General features: G+C 65.0%; 1 protein-coding gene across 1 annotated transcript in view; it reads left to right on the top strand.

The window, feature by feature from the left end:
* The window catches only part of INPP5A (inositol polyphosphate-5-phosphatase A), a 124,808-nt gene that overhangs the window by 87,063 nt on the left and 19,373 nt on the right, over positions 1 to 18,372 (top strand). Inside the window, exon 9 of the mRNA XM_058299471.1 lies at positions 3,795 to 3,879. Coding sequence (XP_058155454.1) covers positions 3,795 to 3,879 — 85 coding nt within the window. The remainder of the gene's footprint in view (positions 1 to 3,794; positions 3,880 to 18,372) is intronic.

The raw sequence follows: 18,372 nt of genomic DNA, 5'->3' as shown, positions 1-18,372 counted from the left end.
TGGGACGTGCTTGTAAAGAGAAGAGAGGTTAATTCTCATCTGTTATCCCAAAAGGTTTTTGTCATTTTTTATGTTGCATCTTTTAGGACTGTGGGCACTCCTGCGCATTTTAACCAACAAAAGCTGGCAAATTATTGACAAGATAAAGTGTACATTTTTAAAAAATCAATTTCATTGATACATATTAAATAAAGCATACTCTCCGTCCACAGCATGCAGTCAGTGGCGTGTGGTATGATCACGTAGTTGCGCATTCATCAACTCAGTCTTTTTTAGAGCATTTTCATTATTCCAATGGTAATAATTAAAAAAGCAAAGACAAAAAAGCTCTACTCCTCAACGGTATTCTCTCAGTCTCTATGCTTCTCCTGCCCTACAGAGCTGCATTCTCTGTCTTTCCGATTTATTTGTATTTGTATTTTGTACAGAGAGAGTCAAAGCGTACAGTTATTTTTGACGTTTAAATAATTTCCTCCCAGGAAGCGAGACAACCCTCTTTCTCTTTAATTCTTCTTTTCTCCATTTAGCCTGCAAAATTGACCTGGAGGTTGGGTTTGGTTTTTCTTGAGAGGAGGAGGGGAGTGGAGGAGAGGGGCCCTTTCCTGTGGAGTCAGGCCGGCGCGGGCGCGGGAGCAGCGTTTGCGGATGGCGTGGTGCGCGGACCCCAGGCGGGCAGTTGGACTCAGAGCAACAGCTTGAGGCACGCCCGCTGCCCGCACCTGCCTCCAGGCGTGTGCTGAGGCCGCCCTGCCGCCCCACTCCACGCCGCGCAGCGTCTGCTCTGCGGGCGGAGCCGCGATTTAGGACTAGCCGCTCGAGCAGGTGCTGCCGCGGGCCTGGGGCTCGGGGAACGAGGCCTGCAACGCCGCTTTGTCCGCAAGCACGTTGCTCCCAAATGGGCGACGTGGCACTGCTTGGGAACAGCACGTGGAGAAGCAGCGTGAGCAGAACGAGCTGGGGCCGGGCCAGGGCCGGGGCTGCAGCCGAGGGAGGGGAGAGCGCAGCGCCGTGCCTGCAGAGAGCCATCTCAGCCGGGCGCCTCACCCCTGCTGGAGCGGGGGGCTCCCTGCCTTGCTGCAGGGAATGGGGGTCCCACCCGTGGCCCCGTCGAGCCTGGAGGGGCACAGCGTGGCCTGGAGCCTGTCCGCAGGGGCGTCTCCAGCGGCCTTGGCGAGAGCCGGGTGTAAGGACGAGGGCGTCACCACCAGGGCCGGGTGGGCGGCAGGGCCAGCATGAGGAGGAGGGACCCAGGGCCCGTGCGTCGCTCTGCTGCCCGCAGGCTGTTGGGGCGAGGGTGCTGCCTCCTCTGTCGTCTTGGGTACTGAGCCCTGGGGCTGCTCCAAGCTGCCTGGCGGAATCTCCGCCCGCAGAAGTAGATGCACTTTGGGTGGGACTTCCACGGAGAGGCGCTGGAGCTCGCGGGGCCTGGGCCGCGCTGGAAGGGCCGGGTGTGGTGCAGCTTGGGGTCGGGCCACCGGGCGGCGCGTCCGGGCTGTCGGGCCTGCGTGCCGTGGAGCCCCTGCACCACCTGCTCTGTCCACGTCTGCGCTGCCTGCCCCGGCCAGCCGCCACCACCTTCCCAGGGTGCCGCCCACCGCACGTGCACTGGCCGTGGCAGCGTGGGCGCCGAGGGCTCTGCTCTGCCCCGAGGACGCTCCGCAGCAGAGAGCAGGCGTCCTGAGGCTGGGGTGGCCCCAAGGGCTGCTGCCACTCGCCTGCTGCCCCCCTGCACTGAGCGCAGCGCCCTGGCCGTCCCCGCCAGCCCTGGGCGTTGGTTCCGAGCCTGCGTTTCTTCTGTAGCAAGGTTTCACTCGAAGCAAGTGGGTGAAACTACCGGGTGCCTGTACTACTAGTAAAGCTTTTTGAAGTTGGTCGTTTTCTCAAGGTAGTGCATAAACCAACTGATTCCAGTTAAAAAGGCAAACAAGGCTTTTTGTGGGACTGGGCAAGGTGATGCAGGACTTGCCACGCGTGAGGACCACGAGTAGCTGAGCCGGCTCTCCCACCAAGTGCATCAAGCAGGCCTCCCCCCGGCGAGGCGCGTCGACCCAAGTGGGCGCTGGCGGGCGAGGGCAGCTGCTGGGGCCATCGGAGGCGTGGTCCCGCTGCCTGGCAGAGGGCGTGGAGGAGGCGCGGGCAGTGCCCGGGGGACTTGGACACGGCCCCGTGACGGAACGCCCCATAACCGCGAGAAGCCCGGCAGCAGCCCGAGGGAGCGAGGGCCACATCTGTTACAGACAAAGCACGACGACCTAGAGTTTACCAAGAAATCCTGGGGACTCAAAGAGGCGAAACAAGGAGCCAAACAGAAAAACAGGCTGTGAAAAGTAAAATAAAAGGGAAAATGCAAATCCCAGGAAATGTATTGAAAGATTGCCTTGTGGTAATGGGGTGTACAAACTACAGCAAAAATGGGCTTCTGTGTTCCCAGGCGGGCAGCAGTCGCGCCCAACATTGGTCGGCTCCACCCACACTCAGGGCGGCGCGCACCCACGGAGGCTGTGACGGCCGAAGCCCGCACGCCCGGGACACCCCGAAGGTGCCGGAGGCAGGGGGCGGGCGTCCCAGCGACGGGACTCCTCCCAGCTGCCCAGAGCCCTTTCCAGGGGCCACACCCCGTGAAGAGCTCATCGGGCAGCGCCCTCCTCGGGACTCCTTCCATCTCCCAGGCCCCAGGAGGCCGCGTGGCTGCCCAGCGGGCTTGGCCTCCCTGAGGCCAGGGGCCTGTCCACAGCCCCACAGCCGCTCCACAGCGGGCGCAGCAGGGACCGGGCGGAGGCCGAGGGCAGGGGGGCGCCCGCCAGGGTTCCTCGGTCAGACGCGCCCTAAGCCGATCTGGTGAAGCCGTGCTCCCTGCCTCGGGCCTGGCTAGTAGCGTTTATTTAAAAGTCCCCCCAAAGGCAGTCAGTCCAGAAGGTGGGCTCGGCTCGCCCTCGGGCCTCCCGGGTTCCCCGCCCACCGCTCGGGGACAGCCGAGCTGGGCAGGGCAGCGGCATTCCTCGCTCCCTGCACAGAGCCCGCCCTCCGCTTCCCTGCGCTGAGTGCGGGTTGCGGCGTCTCGGCCTCCGGACGTGCTGGAACACCTGAGCGTGGACCTGGCGTTCCCGGCTGCCGGGGGGCAGACAGGGTCGGTGCGCCCTGCTCCACGCCTGCCTTCTACCTTCTAGGGGAGGAGGGAAGCCGCTTCCCATAGCAGCTCTTCCACCTGCCAGCCTGCGTTTTCCAGGGGGAAAATCTTTCGGAAAATGGGTTTTGGTTGATTTAAACCATACAGAAAGACTTTCAAGCAAAGCAGTACCTAGATTGAAGAGCACAGTTGCTTTTCCTTTGTAACTTGGAATCGTTGCTGTGGATTGAAGCCCCCCCCCCCGCCCGCTGGGGCAGACCCGTCTGGAGCGGGGCACTGGCCCCTTTGGCTGGCCACTGTGCCGCGCAGTCCCTCGTCGGCTCTGCTGGCACCAAGCCTCCTGCTTCCTTCTTAGTTCCCCTGCACCTTGATTTTCCTGACTCGAGCATCTCTTTCCTTGGCCCTTTCCTCTTTTGGCCAGACTGACTTTTCCGCTAATATATCAGAACACAGCCCCACTGAGCTGAGCCCCCTGCCAGGCGTGGCCCCTCCTCGCCCACCGTGGCAGCGTCCTGCGGTGGACCTGCTCAGCGTGCAGCCACTGCCCAGTTCTGGGGGCAGAGGCGGGGAGGGTGGAGGTCCATGGGCCCTGGGAGGTGCCGGGCTGGCAGGGGCTGCCGGGTGCCTGTGGGCCCCCTTGCTCACTGGTCTCCTTCTCCCCTCCCAGAATCATCGACCAGCGATTCGAGAAGGTTTCCTACTTTGTCTTTGGTGATTTCAACTTCCGGCTGGATTCCAAGTCCGTGGTGGAGGTGAGCCCTGTTCCTGCCCCTTGGGTTAAGCTTTGTTACAGGAAGTAGCAGGAGACCTGTTGGTACCTTTCAGAGCTAGTTGCAACCTTGTCTTCGCTGGCTAGAGTTTTAAGGCAAAAACTCCTAATAAAGGGAAAACTTTTACTGTCACAAAAGGGGTTATATTTGGAGTTAGAGGTGACCTGGAGCTGGGCAGTTAGTTGGTGGCTGCAGGGCATCAGGAAACTGACGGCTCGGCAGTGCAGGGTCTGTCGTGTACTATTCAGAAGCGGCAGCTGAAGAGACGGCGAGATGGGGGACGCGGCTGGGGGCTGCTCCCGGGGTGTCTGCAGCTAGTTGGGGGAGGCTGCTGGGGGACGCTCAGCACCTCGTTTGCTCAACATCAACTGCTTTATTCTCATCAGGAAATGAAGCACTGTGAAAAACAACTTGGTTTTATACTTTCATATCTACAAACTAGTTATTTTGCTTGTCTTAGTAAATTATTAGTGTTTCTCCATCTTTGGGACCTTGAAGGACAGGAGCTGGGCCCAGGGGCCCGGCCTGGCAACCAGGAGCCCAGCCTCGAGGGCAGAGGGCAGCCCCGGGGCGGGCCAGGTGCCAGCAGTGGCCTCGGGCTTCTGCAGGCAGTGTACACTGGGCAGGTGGATGTGGCACAGGGCAGGTGGGCTCAGCCCTGGGCAGGTGGATGCAATCCTGGGCAGGGCTCAGTCCAGGGCAGGTGGGCTCAGCCCTGAGCAGGTGGGCTCAGCCCTGAGCAGGTGGGCTCAGCCCTGGGCAGATGGGCTCAGCCCTGGGCAGGGGCTCAAGTCCAGGGCAGGTGGGCTCAGTCCAGGGCAGGTGGGCTCAATCCTGGGCAGGTGGGCTCAGCCCTGGGCAGGTGGGCTCAGCTCTGGGCAGGGGCTCAGTCCAGGGCAGGTGGTCTCAGCCCTGAGCAGGTGGGCTCAGCCCTGGGCAGGTGGGCTCAGCCCTGAGCAGGTGGGCTCAGCCCTGGGCAGGTGGGCTCAGCCCTGGGCAGGTGGGCTCAATCCTGGGCAGGTGGGCTCAGTCCAGGGCAGGTGGGCTCAGTCCTGGGAAGGTGGGCTCAGCTCTGGGCAGGGGCTCAGTCCAGGGCAGGTGGGCTCAGTCCTGGGCAGGTGGGCTCAGTCCTGGGAAGGTGGGCTCAGCCCTGAGCAGGTGGGCTCAGCCCTGGGCAGGGGCTCAAGTCCAGGGCAGGTGGGCTCAGTCCAGGGCAGGTGGGCTCAGCTCTGGGCAGGGGCTCAGTCCAGGGCAGGTGGGTTCAGTCCAGGGCAGGTGGGCTCAGCCCTGGGCAGGTGGGCTCAGCCCTGGGCAGGTGGGCTCAATCCTGGGCAGGTGGGCTCAGCCCTGGGCAGATGGGCTCAATCCTGGGCAGGTGGGCTCAGTCCAGGGCAGGTGGGCTCAGCCCTGGGCAGGTGGGCTCAATCCTGGGCAGGTGGGCTCAGCCCTGGGCAGGTGGGCTCAATCCTGGGCAGGTGGGCTCAGCCCTGGGCAGGTGGGCTCAGCTCTGGGCAGGGGCTCAGTCCAGGGCAGGTGGGCTCAGCCCTGGGCAGGTGGGCTTCGCCCTGGGCAGGCAGGTGTGGACCTCGGCCCTCCACTCAGGGTAAGTTGTCCTCTGTGGTCGCCGCTATCTGGCAAGGTGGTAGTGCCAGAAGGCAGGCGCCCCTCCTCTGCCCACTGGACAGGGAGACCGGCCCTTCCGGTGGTTAGCCGGTCCCGTAGTGCTGGGCACACCGAAGGGGTCGGCATCAGGCATGCGACCGAAGCGCAGTGTGAGCGGCAGGTCCCGAGGGCTCTGCCTTGGAGCGAGCGCAGCCGTAGGTGCCAGGTGTCGGTCTCCCGTCCTGAAGACACCGCGCAGGCTCTGGCCCATGGAGGACGCACTGCGCCTTGCAGGGTCCTCTTGCTCAGCCCAGCTGGGGTGTCCCACGAGCCCGGCCATGGGCAGCATGTCTTCCTGAGAGCCCAGGAACGAGGAGGGAAAGGCCCGAGCGAGGCCAAGAGGAGGTAGACCGTGACCTCCGCAGGACGGTGAGGCCGCCTGCGCCGGACGGCGTCCCTCCCTCCTAATGAGGTTGGAGCTGGGCAGCCGCGCGCCAGGGGCCGGGAGAGCCCCGAGGGCCTGGCTGCTGTCCCTCCAGCCGCCAACCCCCTGGTGCAAGAGAGTCACATGTTCCCGAGCCCCCGACTCCTCTCTCGACTGCTGCACCCTGAGTGGCGCGGCCACTGGGGTCTGCTGCTGACTCGCGGGCCGCAGCGAGAGGGGAGACCCTGGAGGCCAGCGCTGAAGGGCCAAGCGCCCACGCAGGGGTGCACCCAGCAGAAGCCCAGGAAGCGGTGAGAGGCAGTGCTCCCCACGGGTCGCAGCTGTGTCCCCCCACGCCCCGGACTCGCCACTTTGGGAACAGCGGGCAGCGCGGTTTGTGTTTAGGGTGACGTGTGCGTGTGCCAAGAGGGTGCCCCTGGGGCTCTGGCACGCATTTCCCTGCAGAGCCTCAGGCTTGGCGCCCTCACGTCCTGAAGCCCTGACCCGTGTCCCGCAGGGTGAGGCCATGGGCGCAGGGGTAGGCCCGTGCCGGCTGTGGACCCGCTGGTGGTGGAGAGGTCAGGTAGCCAGAGCTTTTCCAGAGTAGCCTCGTGTAACTTAAATCACAAGACACAGGAGGCGTGGCTCTCATGCTCTCTCGCCTTTGAATTAGCTGTTCGGTGAAATGTCAGCATATTCTCCCAAGAACGGCTGCGTGTTCCAGAGACCCCGGGGGTTTCAAGGATCTGCTGATGGCCCTGGAAGGTTCCACAGGCCAAGTGCCATGTGGCGGGCTGCAGAGGCTTCCGGACCCTCCGCGCTCCCTCTGCTTCGGGAGAGGTGGCTTCGTCCCTAGCGCGTCCCCATCAGCCTAGCCCCTCGGGGAGTGACTGGAAACGCAGGCTGACCGCAGCCTCCCGGGTAGCTGCAGAAGGCCCGAGGCTCCTTGACCCTGGGGTCCCGCCCGACACCCTCCTCCCCGCCTTCCCCCAGCCTCCCTGCCCTCGGGACCCCCGGCCGGCTGGCTCCCTGGCCCACCTCTCCCTCCCCACCCCCAACGTCCCTGACCGCCCAAGGCCCTGTGAGCCAGCGGACGGTGCAGCCTGGCAGGCAGGCCCGGGCAGCCACGTGGGCTTGTCCACGCGAGGTTGGGGAGCAGTGCTTTGGGTCTGGTTGCTAATAGAATAATAACAAGCGTGACGTGCTTACACGGCCCCTCCCCTGAGCACTCGGTCCTTGGATAGCGAAGCGCGTCGCACCCCCAGCATTTGGGTGCCTTCCTCTAAGGCCTGCTCTCTTCCTTTGCTGGGAAACCCCACTTTGAGGGCTTGGGGGCTCCCGGGGGACCAGCGAGGTGGCCTCGTCCTCTGGAGCACGAGGGGCTGTGGCCAGGGCAGCCACTGCCCACCGGCCACCGGTCACAACAGGACCGAGGTCTCCGGTGCCTGCCCCTCTGCCACGGTCAGCGCTGCGGAAGCAGAGGCGTCAGGGCCTGTGCCCAGGGCCTCGCAGCTGCCCCCGAATGCAATGCCTGCTCAGGCGATGCCCTAGGGCAAGACAGAGCCCGCGGGCTGCGCGGTGAGCGCCCACGCCGCCTGGGCCAACCGCGACGGCGCACCCACTGCCGCGGCTTCCCAGGGCTCTGCGCCCGAGAGGACCCCCGCCACCAGTCATCTCCCTGCTGCCGGCAGAAGCTTGGCTTTTGGTGACCTGCCACCCTGACGTGGCCTTATGCCTCCGCCCGAGGCAGGCGCCGTGACCACCTCAGCCCCCGGGCTGGCCTGTCCTGGTGGCGGCGCCCGTGGCCCCCTCTGCCCGCAGGACGCTGGGGCAGCCTTCCAGGGCAGCTCTCGTCACTCCCCGGTTCCAGAGTGGGCAACGGCCACTCACGGGCCGCGTCCAGCTTCCTCCCAGCCTTGCCCTTTACTGAACACTTGTGTGTCAACCTCTTTTCTGCAGGTAAGGGTGACCTCTCGTCCGAGTGCCTTTAGGAAGGACAGTGTGGACTGGAGCAGTTCGGTGTTTCACAGCCGAGCACTGGCTCCGTAGTTTCCCACCAGCTCACACGACTGGGTTTTCCTCTTTCAAGAGCCCCGCGGGGGCTTCGACACCCCACATCTGGACACCCCACATCTGGTTACACCTTCCAACGTTGCTGCTTTCAGGTTCTGGCATTTATTCATCATCTGTCTGACAGATACTTCCTGCTCATCTGCTGGGGGGGCTCCAGGGCGCCTCAGGGGGGAGCCAGGCAGGGGGCATGGCCCCCTCTGGGCGGCAGGCGCACGGCCAGCTTGCTCAGGGGCCCGCGGTCCTGGACTGTGCTCTGTCCAGGGCACCAGGAGGTCTCGGGGGCCTGGCAGGTGCGAGGTTGGCATTTTCCCCGGCCCGCAGCCCCGGCCCTGGCCTCTGGGGCTGTGCTGGGCGAGGGGCGACAGGCTCCTGTGGATCCCCCGGAGGCCGCGCAGCTGTCCCCAGTGCCTGCCCCCTATGGGCCCGTGAAAGACACATGTGCACAGCTGAGGACTGGCCCCGGCCGAGCTGCTTCCCTCGTTGTGGATGCAAATTAATACAGACGCGCTCGCCGAGCCGCACACACGACAGCTTCCTGATCAAACTTGGCACACTCGGGCGTAATTAAAACATACGCAAATGGAACACCGTTCTCCTGTGCTGCCGGGGTGGGTGGAGCGTGGCTGGGCAGATTGTAGCGCAGCCTCTGGCGTGGCCGGCACCGTGCCCTCGAGGGCATGTTCCGGGCCTCGCGTGGGGGCCACTGGCAGCTGGGCGCTCAGCTGGCCTCGGGGTCAGCGCGTGACGGTGGTGCCAGGGCCGCCCATCTCCGCCCGGCCCGGCCACCGCACACCTGCCTTCTGTTGCCGCCTGACAGAGCCATGGCGGATGCAACTGGGTGCCGGCGGCTGTCCTTTAAAAACCAGTTGCCAGCTGCCGACAGTTACGCGCTCAGCGCCAGCGAGGCCTTCTGGGAAACGGCCCCGCACGGCAGCGCCGGCTCCTCAGGGGGCGTGGCTGCAGCGAGGCAGGTGCAGCTGGGGAATGGGCGGCTGGGGACCACCCCGGGGGCAGAGGAGGCCGGCGCTCTGCAGGGCCGTGTCGGGCCGACCCCAAGGAGGGCCAGGCCGGGGCCATCAGGCTCACCCCCGGCTCCCCATCGAGCATCCGTGCAGCCTGGCGCTCCGTGCTCAGTCGAGAGCTGCTCCCAGAGGCCCCTTGGAGAAGGGTGTGTTGAGAACGGAACAAGGGCAGATCTTCCAGAAGCCTCTAAGGTGTGCGTGCACACAGCCCTGTCCTTCCTCACAGGTGCAGGTGGAGCCACGAAGCTCGCGCTTCATGTCGGGCCGGCGCGGGCAGCTCCTGAGGCCTCATCCCCCCGCTCCCGCCCCCCGCATTCTGTCGTGGGGGCTGCATGTGAGGGTGGGAGCCCAGCGGTGCCTCGGTTTCTTTACTTGGTGCGTGAGAGTCTTGGTGAGAGGCCGACAGCATCGCTGGTTTAAACTGTTTCGTTTGCTCCCTAATTACCAGTTTCATTTAAGCACGCGTCTTTTGGGGCTAGTTCTCTACAGGACCTGTGACACCAAGCCAAAGTCCGTGGAAATATGCCGTGTTAAATTACGTTGACTGGTTTGAGTTGTAGATTTAAGGGGCTGGGCTGCCAGGAAGTTCAGGTTGATTTATAAACACGAGCCTGTACCTCCAGACTCTGGGTTGGGTGGGTGGAAAAAATAATTTTTCCCGTTTTAGGAAAAAAGAGCACCAAGGGTTTCCGGTCTTCCCCGTCTGCCGCCGGACGGCTCCAGGGGCTGGAGGTTTCGATGGACTCCCAGTCTGTTCGCGCTCGCCAGCCCTCGGCGCCTTTGCTGCACGCTCTTCTCTCGCACGTGATTGCAGCTTGCTTCCTGTCGGCTCTCAGGGTCTAGGGGCGCAGGGGGCGGCCAGGGGTGGCGAGTAGCCTGTGCCCGCGGGCCTCACCAGCCTGTGCAGGGCTCTGGAGAAGGGGCCTCCCCCTTGGCACCTGTTTGTGACCACGTGAGAGAAACACGTGAAGGGGAGGGTCCCTGTCCCTGCCCCCTCCCCATCGGGCCTGAGCCCCTCCAGGCCAGAAGGCACAGGCAGGCCCCGGCCGCACTGGGGACGTCAGGGGCTGGTGGACGCACAGGTCCGAGGACAAGCCGGTGCTGCTTCAGAAAAGTCCATCAAGACTCCCTGATGTGACAGGCGAAGCCAGCCGTGAGTGTCCCCGGGGCCCGTGCCAGGGCGCCAGAGTGTCCCTCAGCACCGCGTCCACCTTGCCGAGCTGGGGGACAGGGCGGGAGCCAAGGAGATGAAAGGGGCCTTATCGCACGTTGTTGTTCTGGAGGAACAGCTGGCGGTTGGAAACAAAGAGCAGGGGCCCGCTGGGTGCTGACCTAACCTCTCATAAGGGCGCTTTTCATTGCCTGCGCGTCAGCGCCGCGGGCCGGGCACAGCGGGCCTTTGTCGCGCCGACACAAGCCGCAGTGCCGGGCGGTGTGCTCAGCCGCGTGAGCTCCCCCGGGCCCGGCCTGGAAGCTGCTGCTTTGCACAGTCCACGTCCCCGGCGGGCGGCGCTGGGGCGGCTCCTGAGAAGCAGCACGCGCCCTCCCGCCCGAGGCAGACCGCGTCCGCCCACGCCCCCTGGGCGTCCCCAGCGGAAGTCTGAGCTGGTCAGGCCCATGTCTTGGAGCCTGAGGCCGTTCGGTCCCGTGCTGCCTGACTGTCCTCCACGTACATCGGGCCGCCTGGCACCGGGCGCACAGGAGCCCTCGGGGCAGGGCTGCCTCCTGACAGGTGCTGGCCAGCCGCCCTGCCCTGCCGTCCTGCACCCAGGCCCCCCACAGGCCTCCCAACGCACTGGCCTCAGTGGGCCGGGGGCTGGGGGCCGCACGGTGCTGCTCTGTATTCGTCGCTGGCTGGACGCCACAGCGGCCTCGGCTGCGCAGAGCTGATGTGACATGTTGCCAGAGGCGAGTCCCAAGTCAGTCTGTAGAGATCCGTCTTGGCCCGGCCTGGCCCTGCCTCTCCCTGACAGCTGGTGCCCACAGGACGCGTGTGTGCGTGGCAGGAAAGCGCATGCCCTTGCCCTTCAGCCGCCCGTTTCACAGTCGCGTGGGTCCATCAGGCACACGGTGGCCGAGCTGCAGGCTGACCCCACGCCGGCCGTCCTCAGCGCCGGGGTCTCCACCGCGGGCTCCAGGCCTCGCCCGGTGTGCATGACGCCTGGGGCCGCGCTGCCGTGCGCATCTCGCGGAGGGCTCGGCGGCCCCCGGGGGCGTCTCCACCGCTGCAGGGGCGCCGCCCGGGGGCTCTCCCAGGGCTGCAGGCCACCACTACGTGCTGGAGGTGCCAGGACCCCCGTCCCGCTGCGCGGCACCCTGTGCTCTGCGCTCCGGAGGGACGCCCCTAGACAGCAGTCACTCGGAACCTGAGCAGTTCTCTGTTCCCGAAGGTCAGGCGGATGCCCGAGGGGTCGGGAGGCGCGTGTGTCTGAACTTGCCATTTGAATTCCTCGCGTCGTGGTGACGAGGCGTTTAAAGCCACGGCTCCCACGTAGGGACGCGCGGGTGGTTTGGTAGTTTTCTGAGATAGAATTTTTCGTCCTGGTTCTGAGAGGTACATCGGGGCGGCATGGCCTGAGCCCAGAGCACCAGGGCAAGCCCCGGGCAGCGCCCCCGCGCGGTTACGCCCTCCTCCGGCGCGAAGTCGTGGCGTGGACCCGCGGCGCGCCGTGAGGGAGAGCACAGGGGGCAGTGAGGTTGTTTGTGGATCAAGAGCACCTTGTGCTCCAGAGTCAGGTCTGCTTCTAGAGCAGGGGCTCCTAACCAGGGGCTCGTGAACCTGAGGTTGTGAAAAACATTCTTGGGGGGACGTGTGGCTGCAGGGGTGATAGATTTCTTAAATAGCACACAGCAGGGTATGGACTTAGCACGGGGTCAGCGCCACAGAATGGTTGAGGACCCCTGCTAGCGTCGTCATCTGAATGACCTGACCTTGAAGGTCGCGATTCTCCAGGAGCTGCTCTAGAAGCTCTCGTGAAGGCCCCTCGCAGAGGCTCTTCACTTCCTGTGTGAGCGCTGCTTCCTGAGCGAGGCCACGGGGACCTACCTCTCGTCCTTTTTATTTCTGGATACTTTCGTGACTGGAAACAAAACCGAGTACTGGGAGAAGACAGGCCGAGCCGCGTGCCTGTGGCTCCCCTCACAGCACCTACTGCGTGAGGCCGGTGCCACGGGACGCCGGAGAGGGGGCGGAGGAGGCGGATTCCAGGGGTCAGCTCTGAGAAGGGGGAGGGGCTGTCCTGCTCGCCGCAGTGTCTGCGCAGCTCAGGGCAGACACGGCGCAGGGCCGGCAGCACGGTGCCTGAACAGGGCCGGCAGCTGGTGTCCTCCGTGCCCTTGTGACGTGGCAGCTGCTGTGACTGGACGGAAACCTGCCAGAGCTCCTGCAAACAGCCCGCGTCAAGGCCGGAGGGCAGCAAGGGGGCATGTGACTGAGAAGCGGGCACAGCAGGCTGCTGGCGGGTGGACTTGCCCGAGCGCCGCACCACATGCTCTCCACATGTGCGGGCAGGCGGCGGCTCGCAGCACTCGCGACGCCCCGTGACCCACCCACTGGCTGGCGCAGGGTCTCCAGCCAGGCCCCGTGGGAGGGGCCCCAACACGGGCAGAGCCGCCGTCCAGCGGCTAGCGCTCACAGAGCTGAGCCACGCCTCGTGCCACGTGGAAACGGTGCCAGCCGCCACCTCCAGGCAGACTGCACCTCGCGGCGTCTCTCATCCGCCCAGCATGTCACAGGGAGGCCTTGACCGACGCCACCCACAGGCCCCCGAGCACCGTTTCCAGAGCACAGGTTTGCGCTGGCTTTTGCTGCTGCTATTTTTCAGGAAACCTTAGAGGTCATGGCACAGATTTCAGTAAAGTATAACTCTGTGGAGCAAGTAGATATCTGTAAGCGAACAGCAGAAAATAATATGGGACTCGGGGTTCTGGGAGCAGAGCCGTTTTGTGGCAGCGAGGGGTGTTCGTCTCCTGTCTGAGTCTGAGAGCGCTTTAGAGCTCGTCAGCCCAAGGGTTGCCACAGAAACCCGCGGTGCCCGCGGCCGCCTTGCTGACCCGTCACTGGCCGCCTGCGCCGTGGGCTCTTACGTCCTGAGCGGTTGAGGAGCTCGTCTCAAGGCCCGTTTCCTTTTCACGCTTCTCCCGTCAGCTCTGGACTCGGGTCCCACGAGCAGCTGCTTTGGCCCCCGTGAGGCGCGGCCAGGCCTGGCCCTGCTGCCCTCCGCCTGGCCCTCGGCCTTTGTCTGCAATTTCATGCTACCAGGGGCCGCTGTTCTCCTGCGTGAGGTCATCAGGGGATGAAAGCTCAGGGCAGGGTCACACGTAGGGGACAGGCATGGAAAACTGGTGGACGTGGCCGCAGGCCACCCACCGGCCAGCTCTCCATCGCAGGGCCAAGGCTCCGCGTGAGGCTGCGCGGGCTCGCTGCCCACGCACTGGAGCGCCCGTGGCACAGGCCGCAGCAGCCTGAGCGTCCGCTTCGCTTGTTCGTCCGTCCAGGGGGCAGTAGTTGGAGTTAAGTCCCAGGTAGAGGGTTTGCTTCAGAATCGAGCCCTTTCTTTAAAAGTGGGCTTATTCCCTTTTTTCTTGGTGACAGAAGGTAACATCTCATCGGTGCCATCCCCTCAGCCCGCGGTGCTCGCCCGTGGGCCCCTCAGTCTTGGCGCGGTGGCATCAGGAAGCACGGCGCTGACTGTGGCGGGTGCTGGACTGTCCCTCCCAGGACCGGGCCGCACAGCTTCCAGGCCGCGAGCCACAGTGAACGGTGCCACATCAGCACTGCAGCCCTGGTGCGTTCCCGTGTGTGGGTGATGATTCTGAATTCTAACAAAAACCAGTTTGCAACTCTGCTGAGGCTCAGAGCCCAGCTGGCACATGGACAGTCCAGAGATTCAAGTCCCCTGAGCATGGACCATCCCCAGCGCCAACCACAGGTTCAGTAAAAGTGACAGAAGAGGCGTGTGTAGAAAGGTCACATCTGAGCCCAGCTCCATCACACCCAGGAGCACAAATTCCAAGGTAGGGCCCATTGACGTGGCACAGAACTCCAGAGCCACCTGCCGGCACCATATGCCCTGTGGCTCTCCGTAGGCCTCAGGAGCACCAGCACCTGGGCTTGTATCTACGTTGGTCTCTCTGGGGTCCTGCTGAGGCATGCGTAAGCGCAGTCCCTCTGATGGGCGGCGGCGCTGTCGCTCCAGCTCACTGCCCGTGCAGGTCAGTGCCGGGTGGCCGGGATTTCTGGGCCCTTCATCGCCCCACGGCAACAGGCTACTTCTGTTTTTTCCATTTTAAATATTTTTTCTGCTCACAGTTTGATGAAAAGCAGTTGCCCACACTCCCTCAGGTTCTATGCTGTGATGGAGGGCGCACGTGGAGTCGGGGCGCCTCCGGGTGGGGCGAGCGTGCTGTCCAGTGCTCTCGACGGTGCCCGCACACCCTGCACCCCGAGGCGCCAGCACGAGAGCGAGCCGCGGCAAGTCCCGGTCCAGAACCTGCGCTGGGCTGAGACGCGGGGCTGCCGCGCCCCTGCTTTCTGCGCTCGCCTGGGGCCGCAGGTGCCCGTGGTCAGCACGGTCATGGTGTGGCACAAACTGCCTCTAAAAGCCTCAATTTGGGGGAAAGAACCGTTTGTCAGTTCCTTAAAGTGCTGGAATATTTCCCTCAGTAGCCATTTGTGGTTTGTCTCAATGTGGGCGCTAAATTGATTTTGCTTTTCGTTTTAATTTTTCAGCCAGTAAAGCTTGCCTTTTTGCTCCCTGAATTGCAGGGTGGGGGGCCTGCTCTTGAGGCAGTGATGGAGCTGTCACGACTGGGGTTTGCGGGCCGGAAGGCCGTCTGTACGTTGCGCGGAGTGTGGCATCTGGGACAGCTGGGTTTCACCTGCCGGCTGGGAAGTCAGGATTGACCCGGCTTCCCTTCTCGTGGCGGCCGGCAGAGCGGCCGCAGTGCCCACCTCCGAGTGGACAGCGAGGTGTCTACGGGCCGAGCCGAGGCCGGGCGCCCATGTCCAAAGGCCACTCCACCAGCTGCTCCAGAGGCCAGGGGCTCTGGAGGCGCGGTGGCGACGGCGCCCATTCCTGTCCCCACTCTCGGCGGCTGGGGCTACAGGCAGCAGTACGAGACCTGGGCTTGCCCCAGGCGGTGCCCGGGCCCCCCGTCCGCCCGCAGACCGCCCCTGCAGGAGCATGCACTCGCCGCGGCTGCCGCGAGGCTCAGTGCTGCCTGTGCCCGGCCCTGGCCACGACGCGCAGCAGCCCGGCCCCCACAGGCCTGCCTGGGGCGCTGTGGGCCAGCTTGCTGACCTGCAGTGCCCACGGCCGTCCCCCACCTCCAGCTGCCCCTCGCAGTCCCCAGCCTGTCCCTGTGTCCTCCTGTTCACGGCCCCATCAGTGCTGCTCACGGTGCCCCGCGGCCACATGGCTGCAGGGTCAAGAGGACAGCAGGCGGTGAACGGCGAGCCCACCCACACCCCCAGCCCGGGCCACCTTTGATTGAGCGCAGAGTGCATCCGTGTGCCATCTCCCCTGGCTCCATGCCGGCACCAGGCAGGACGACAGGTGGCTGCGCCGTCGCCGTGGCAGGCCCGTGAGCCCGTGGCACGCTCAGTGTGGGAGGAGGCCATGGGAGTCAGAGTCAGGAACGAGCCCGCCGCTCTCTGCGCAGCTGGTGGACGTGGCGGGGTGCTGCTTCTTAGTGCCCGCCGGCTCCTGAATGCCTGGCGTGAGCACGTGGCTGGCGCCGCAGCTTCCGGCTGCCGTTGGGAACTCAGTGGAGGGAGTGAGGGAACGCTGCAGTCACGGCCCTGCGCCCGCGTGGAGGGTGGCCTCACTGGAGCCCGGTGCTGTCAGGCAGCGCGATTGTCTCTAGAACGCCACCGCTTGATCGCTCAACGCTCAGGTCAGAAGCTGCCCCAAGCGTCCGGCCGCCGTCCAGCAGCCTCGCCTCGTCCCAGCGCAGAGCCGCCGCTCCCCAGGCGTGGAGGAACAGCTCCCGCGGGCGCCTGGCTGTCGACGCTCCGGGGCCACGCCCTGGCCCCGCGCCTGCCCGTCCCGTGCCGGGCTACTGCCGACGCACTGGGGGACGGTTCCAGGGCCCGCAGGCCTCCACGGAGCAGGAGCTGACGTCTCAGGAGCGCAGGTGCGACCCCACCACAGGGCGTGAGCCTGGCCCGACACCACGTGCCGACGGCCACTGCAGGCGGCTCGGCCCCTTCCAGCGCTCGTGACGACGTCGTGGCCTGGCTGCTAACCGCAGGGACACCAGGGGGACATGGGCCGCCCGCCTGGGCTCCCGGCCCCAGGCCCATCTCCTGAGCATGTCGGACAAGCAGGCGGGCAGCACAGCCAGGGCCCCTCGTCCTGCCCGCGGGCGCCACTGCCTGTGTCCTTGTGTCATCGCTGAAGCTACAGCAGAGCCAAAGGCGGTCCTGAGGACACCTGGAGACCACGAGGAGAGGAGAGCCCCTGGCCTTCTCCCTGCTGCCTCACGCGGCCAGGCCGCACGGGGTATCCCCGTGCCACCGCTCGCCCGCCGGCTGCCGAGGGACCCGGGGAGTTTCACCGGGCGAGGCTGACGAGGCGGAGGGGCGCTGCATCGCGGGCCCGCTCTCCTTGCGGGGTGAGGCTGGAGACGCGGGAGACCCAGGTGAGGAGCCCGGCAGCCCTCGTCCCCACTGCCCTGCGGCAAGAGCGACTGACGTCCGCGAGGAGCGGGGAGCGTCTCGCGAGGGTCAGCGCTTGTCCTCAGGTTTGGAGCCGTCAAAAACCTGCCAGGAGTCGCGCACCGAGACCTGCGCGAGGGCGTCGGCGTTCTTCGGGGGTGGGCTGCCCGCTCCTGTTCGCGGGCAGGAGCCCCTGGGGCCTGGGAGCGTTGAGGCTTCAGGAGGACGCCCCGGAAAGGGCAAGACAGCGCCCTGCCGAGGCCCAGCCAGCCTGCACAGGGCCCCGGCCGCGCGCTCGCCCGTCCTCGGGCTGCTGGACGCGAGCTCTGCGCTGCTTCCCTGCGGGTGTGCCTCAAAGCGTTCCAGCAGCCAGCGGCGCCGGGCCGGGCACTCGAGCGATGCCGGAGGCTGTCAGCACCGGGCGTGGTGGCGAAACCTCGGCGTGGCCTAGAGTCAGGACGAGCCTCAGTCCCAGGTCCAGCGGCCAGACCATGGACGAGCTCCTCCAGCTCACTGAGGGCAGGCAGCCCGTGGGACGTGCCAGGCTCGTCAGAGGCGCGCAGGGAGCTCCGGGGCAGATAGAGAAGTCCGCAGTGATGCCCCATCCACAGGCCGCCAGGCGCTCATGCCGACCTTGGTGTGCACGTGGCCAGGGTCCCACCTGAAGCTGCCCTGGGAGACAGCCCTGCGGCCACCTGCTGCGTCCATCAGCCCCCCCCCACCGCATCCATTGCAGCCCGGCCGCCCCTGGGCAGTGGCAAGCCGAGGCAGGGTCCCGTGTTCAGACGTCGCACCGCCAAGCAAGTGCGCGAGCTCGGCCACCACCATGCTGTGGGCGGCGCGCTGGGGTGTGGAGCTGATCGCGCACACACAGCCTCGCGAGGCTTCGGTGAATGGAGAAAGCAAGCTGGAGAAGGCGTGGCCGTGGCTACTTAGGACGCGAGAAGACTGTCGCCGAGGGCTGGTGTGGGCACCCTGAGAACCCAGGGGTCACCACAGCTCTCCTGCGTCACCAGAGACGGCCCTGGATGATGGACTCTGTTGTCTGCCTGTATCGGCTTTTTTTTTCATAATGTTCTTTTTTTAATTTAATTCATTTATTTCTATCCCCCTCCCCCCCCAGTTGTCTGCTCTCTGTGTCCATTCGCTGTGTATTCTTCTGTGTCCTCTTGTATCCTTATCAGTGGCATGGGAATCTGTTTCTTTTTGTTGCGTCATCTTGCTGTGTCAGCTCTCTGTGTGTGTGGCGCCATTCCTGGGCAGGCTGCACTTTCTTTCGCGCTGGGTGGCTCTCCTTACGGGGCGCACTCCTTGCTCATGGGGCTCCCCCACGCGGGGACACCGCTGCGTGGCAGGGCACTCCTTGTGTGCATCAGCACTGCGCATTGGCCAGCTCCACACAGGTCAAGAAGGCCCGGATTTGAGTCACAGACCTCCCATGTGGTGGACGGACGCCCTGTCCATTGGACCAAGTCCCCTCCTCTGCATCTGCACCTTTAGGACAGCGTGACCAGCTCAGGCTGTGCCCTCTGAAGGGCGAGCCTCGTGGGTGGTGGGGGTGTGAGTGGGGCTGGTGCCATGTGCCGTGCGTCCTGCACCCGCACGCTGCTGCCATCGGCCGAGCCCCAGAACTGCGTGGTCTGACGTGCAGCCGGTTCCGGCCCTGCTCCCTGGTCACCACGACGCCTGCGGCG

Source organism: Dasypus novemcinctus, chromosome 6, assembly GCF_030445035.2.
Source record: "Dasypus novemcinctus isolate mDasNov1 chromosome 6, mDasNov1.1.hap2, whole genome shotgun sequence".
In the NCBI taxonomy this organism is placed as follows: Eukaryota; Metazoa; Chordata; class Mammalia; order Cingulata; family Dasypodidae; genus Dasypus; species Dasypus novemcinctus.
Note: the sequence above shows the minus strand (reverse complement) of the source record. Positions and strands in the feature narration are given on the sequence as shown.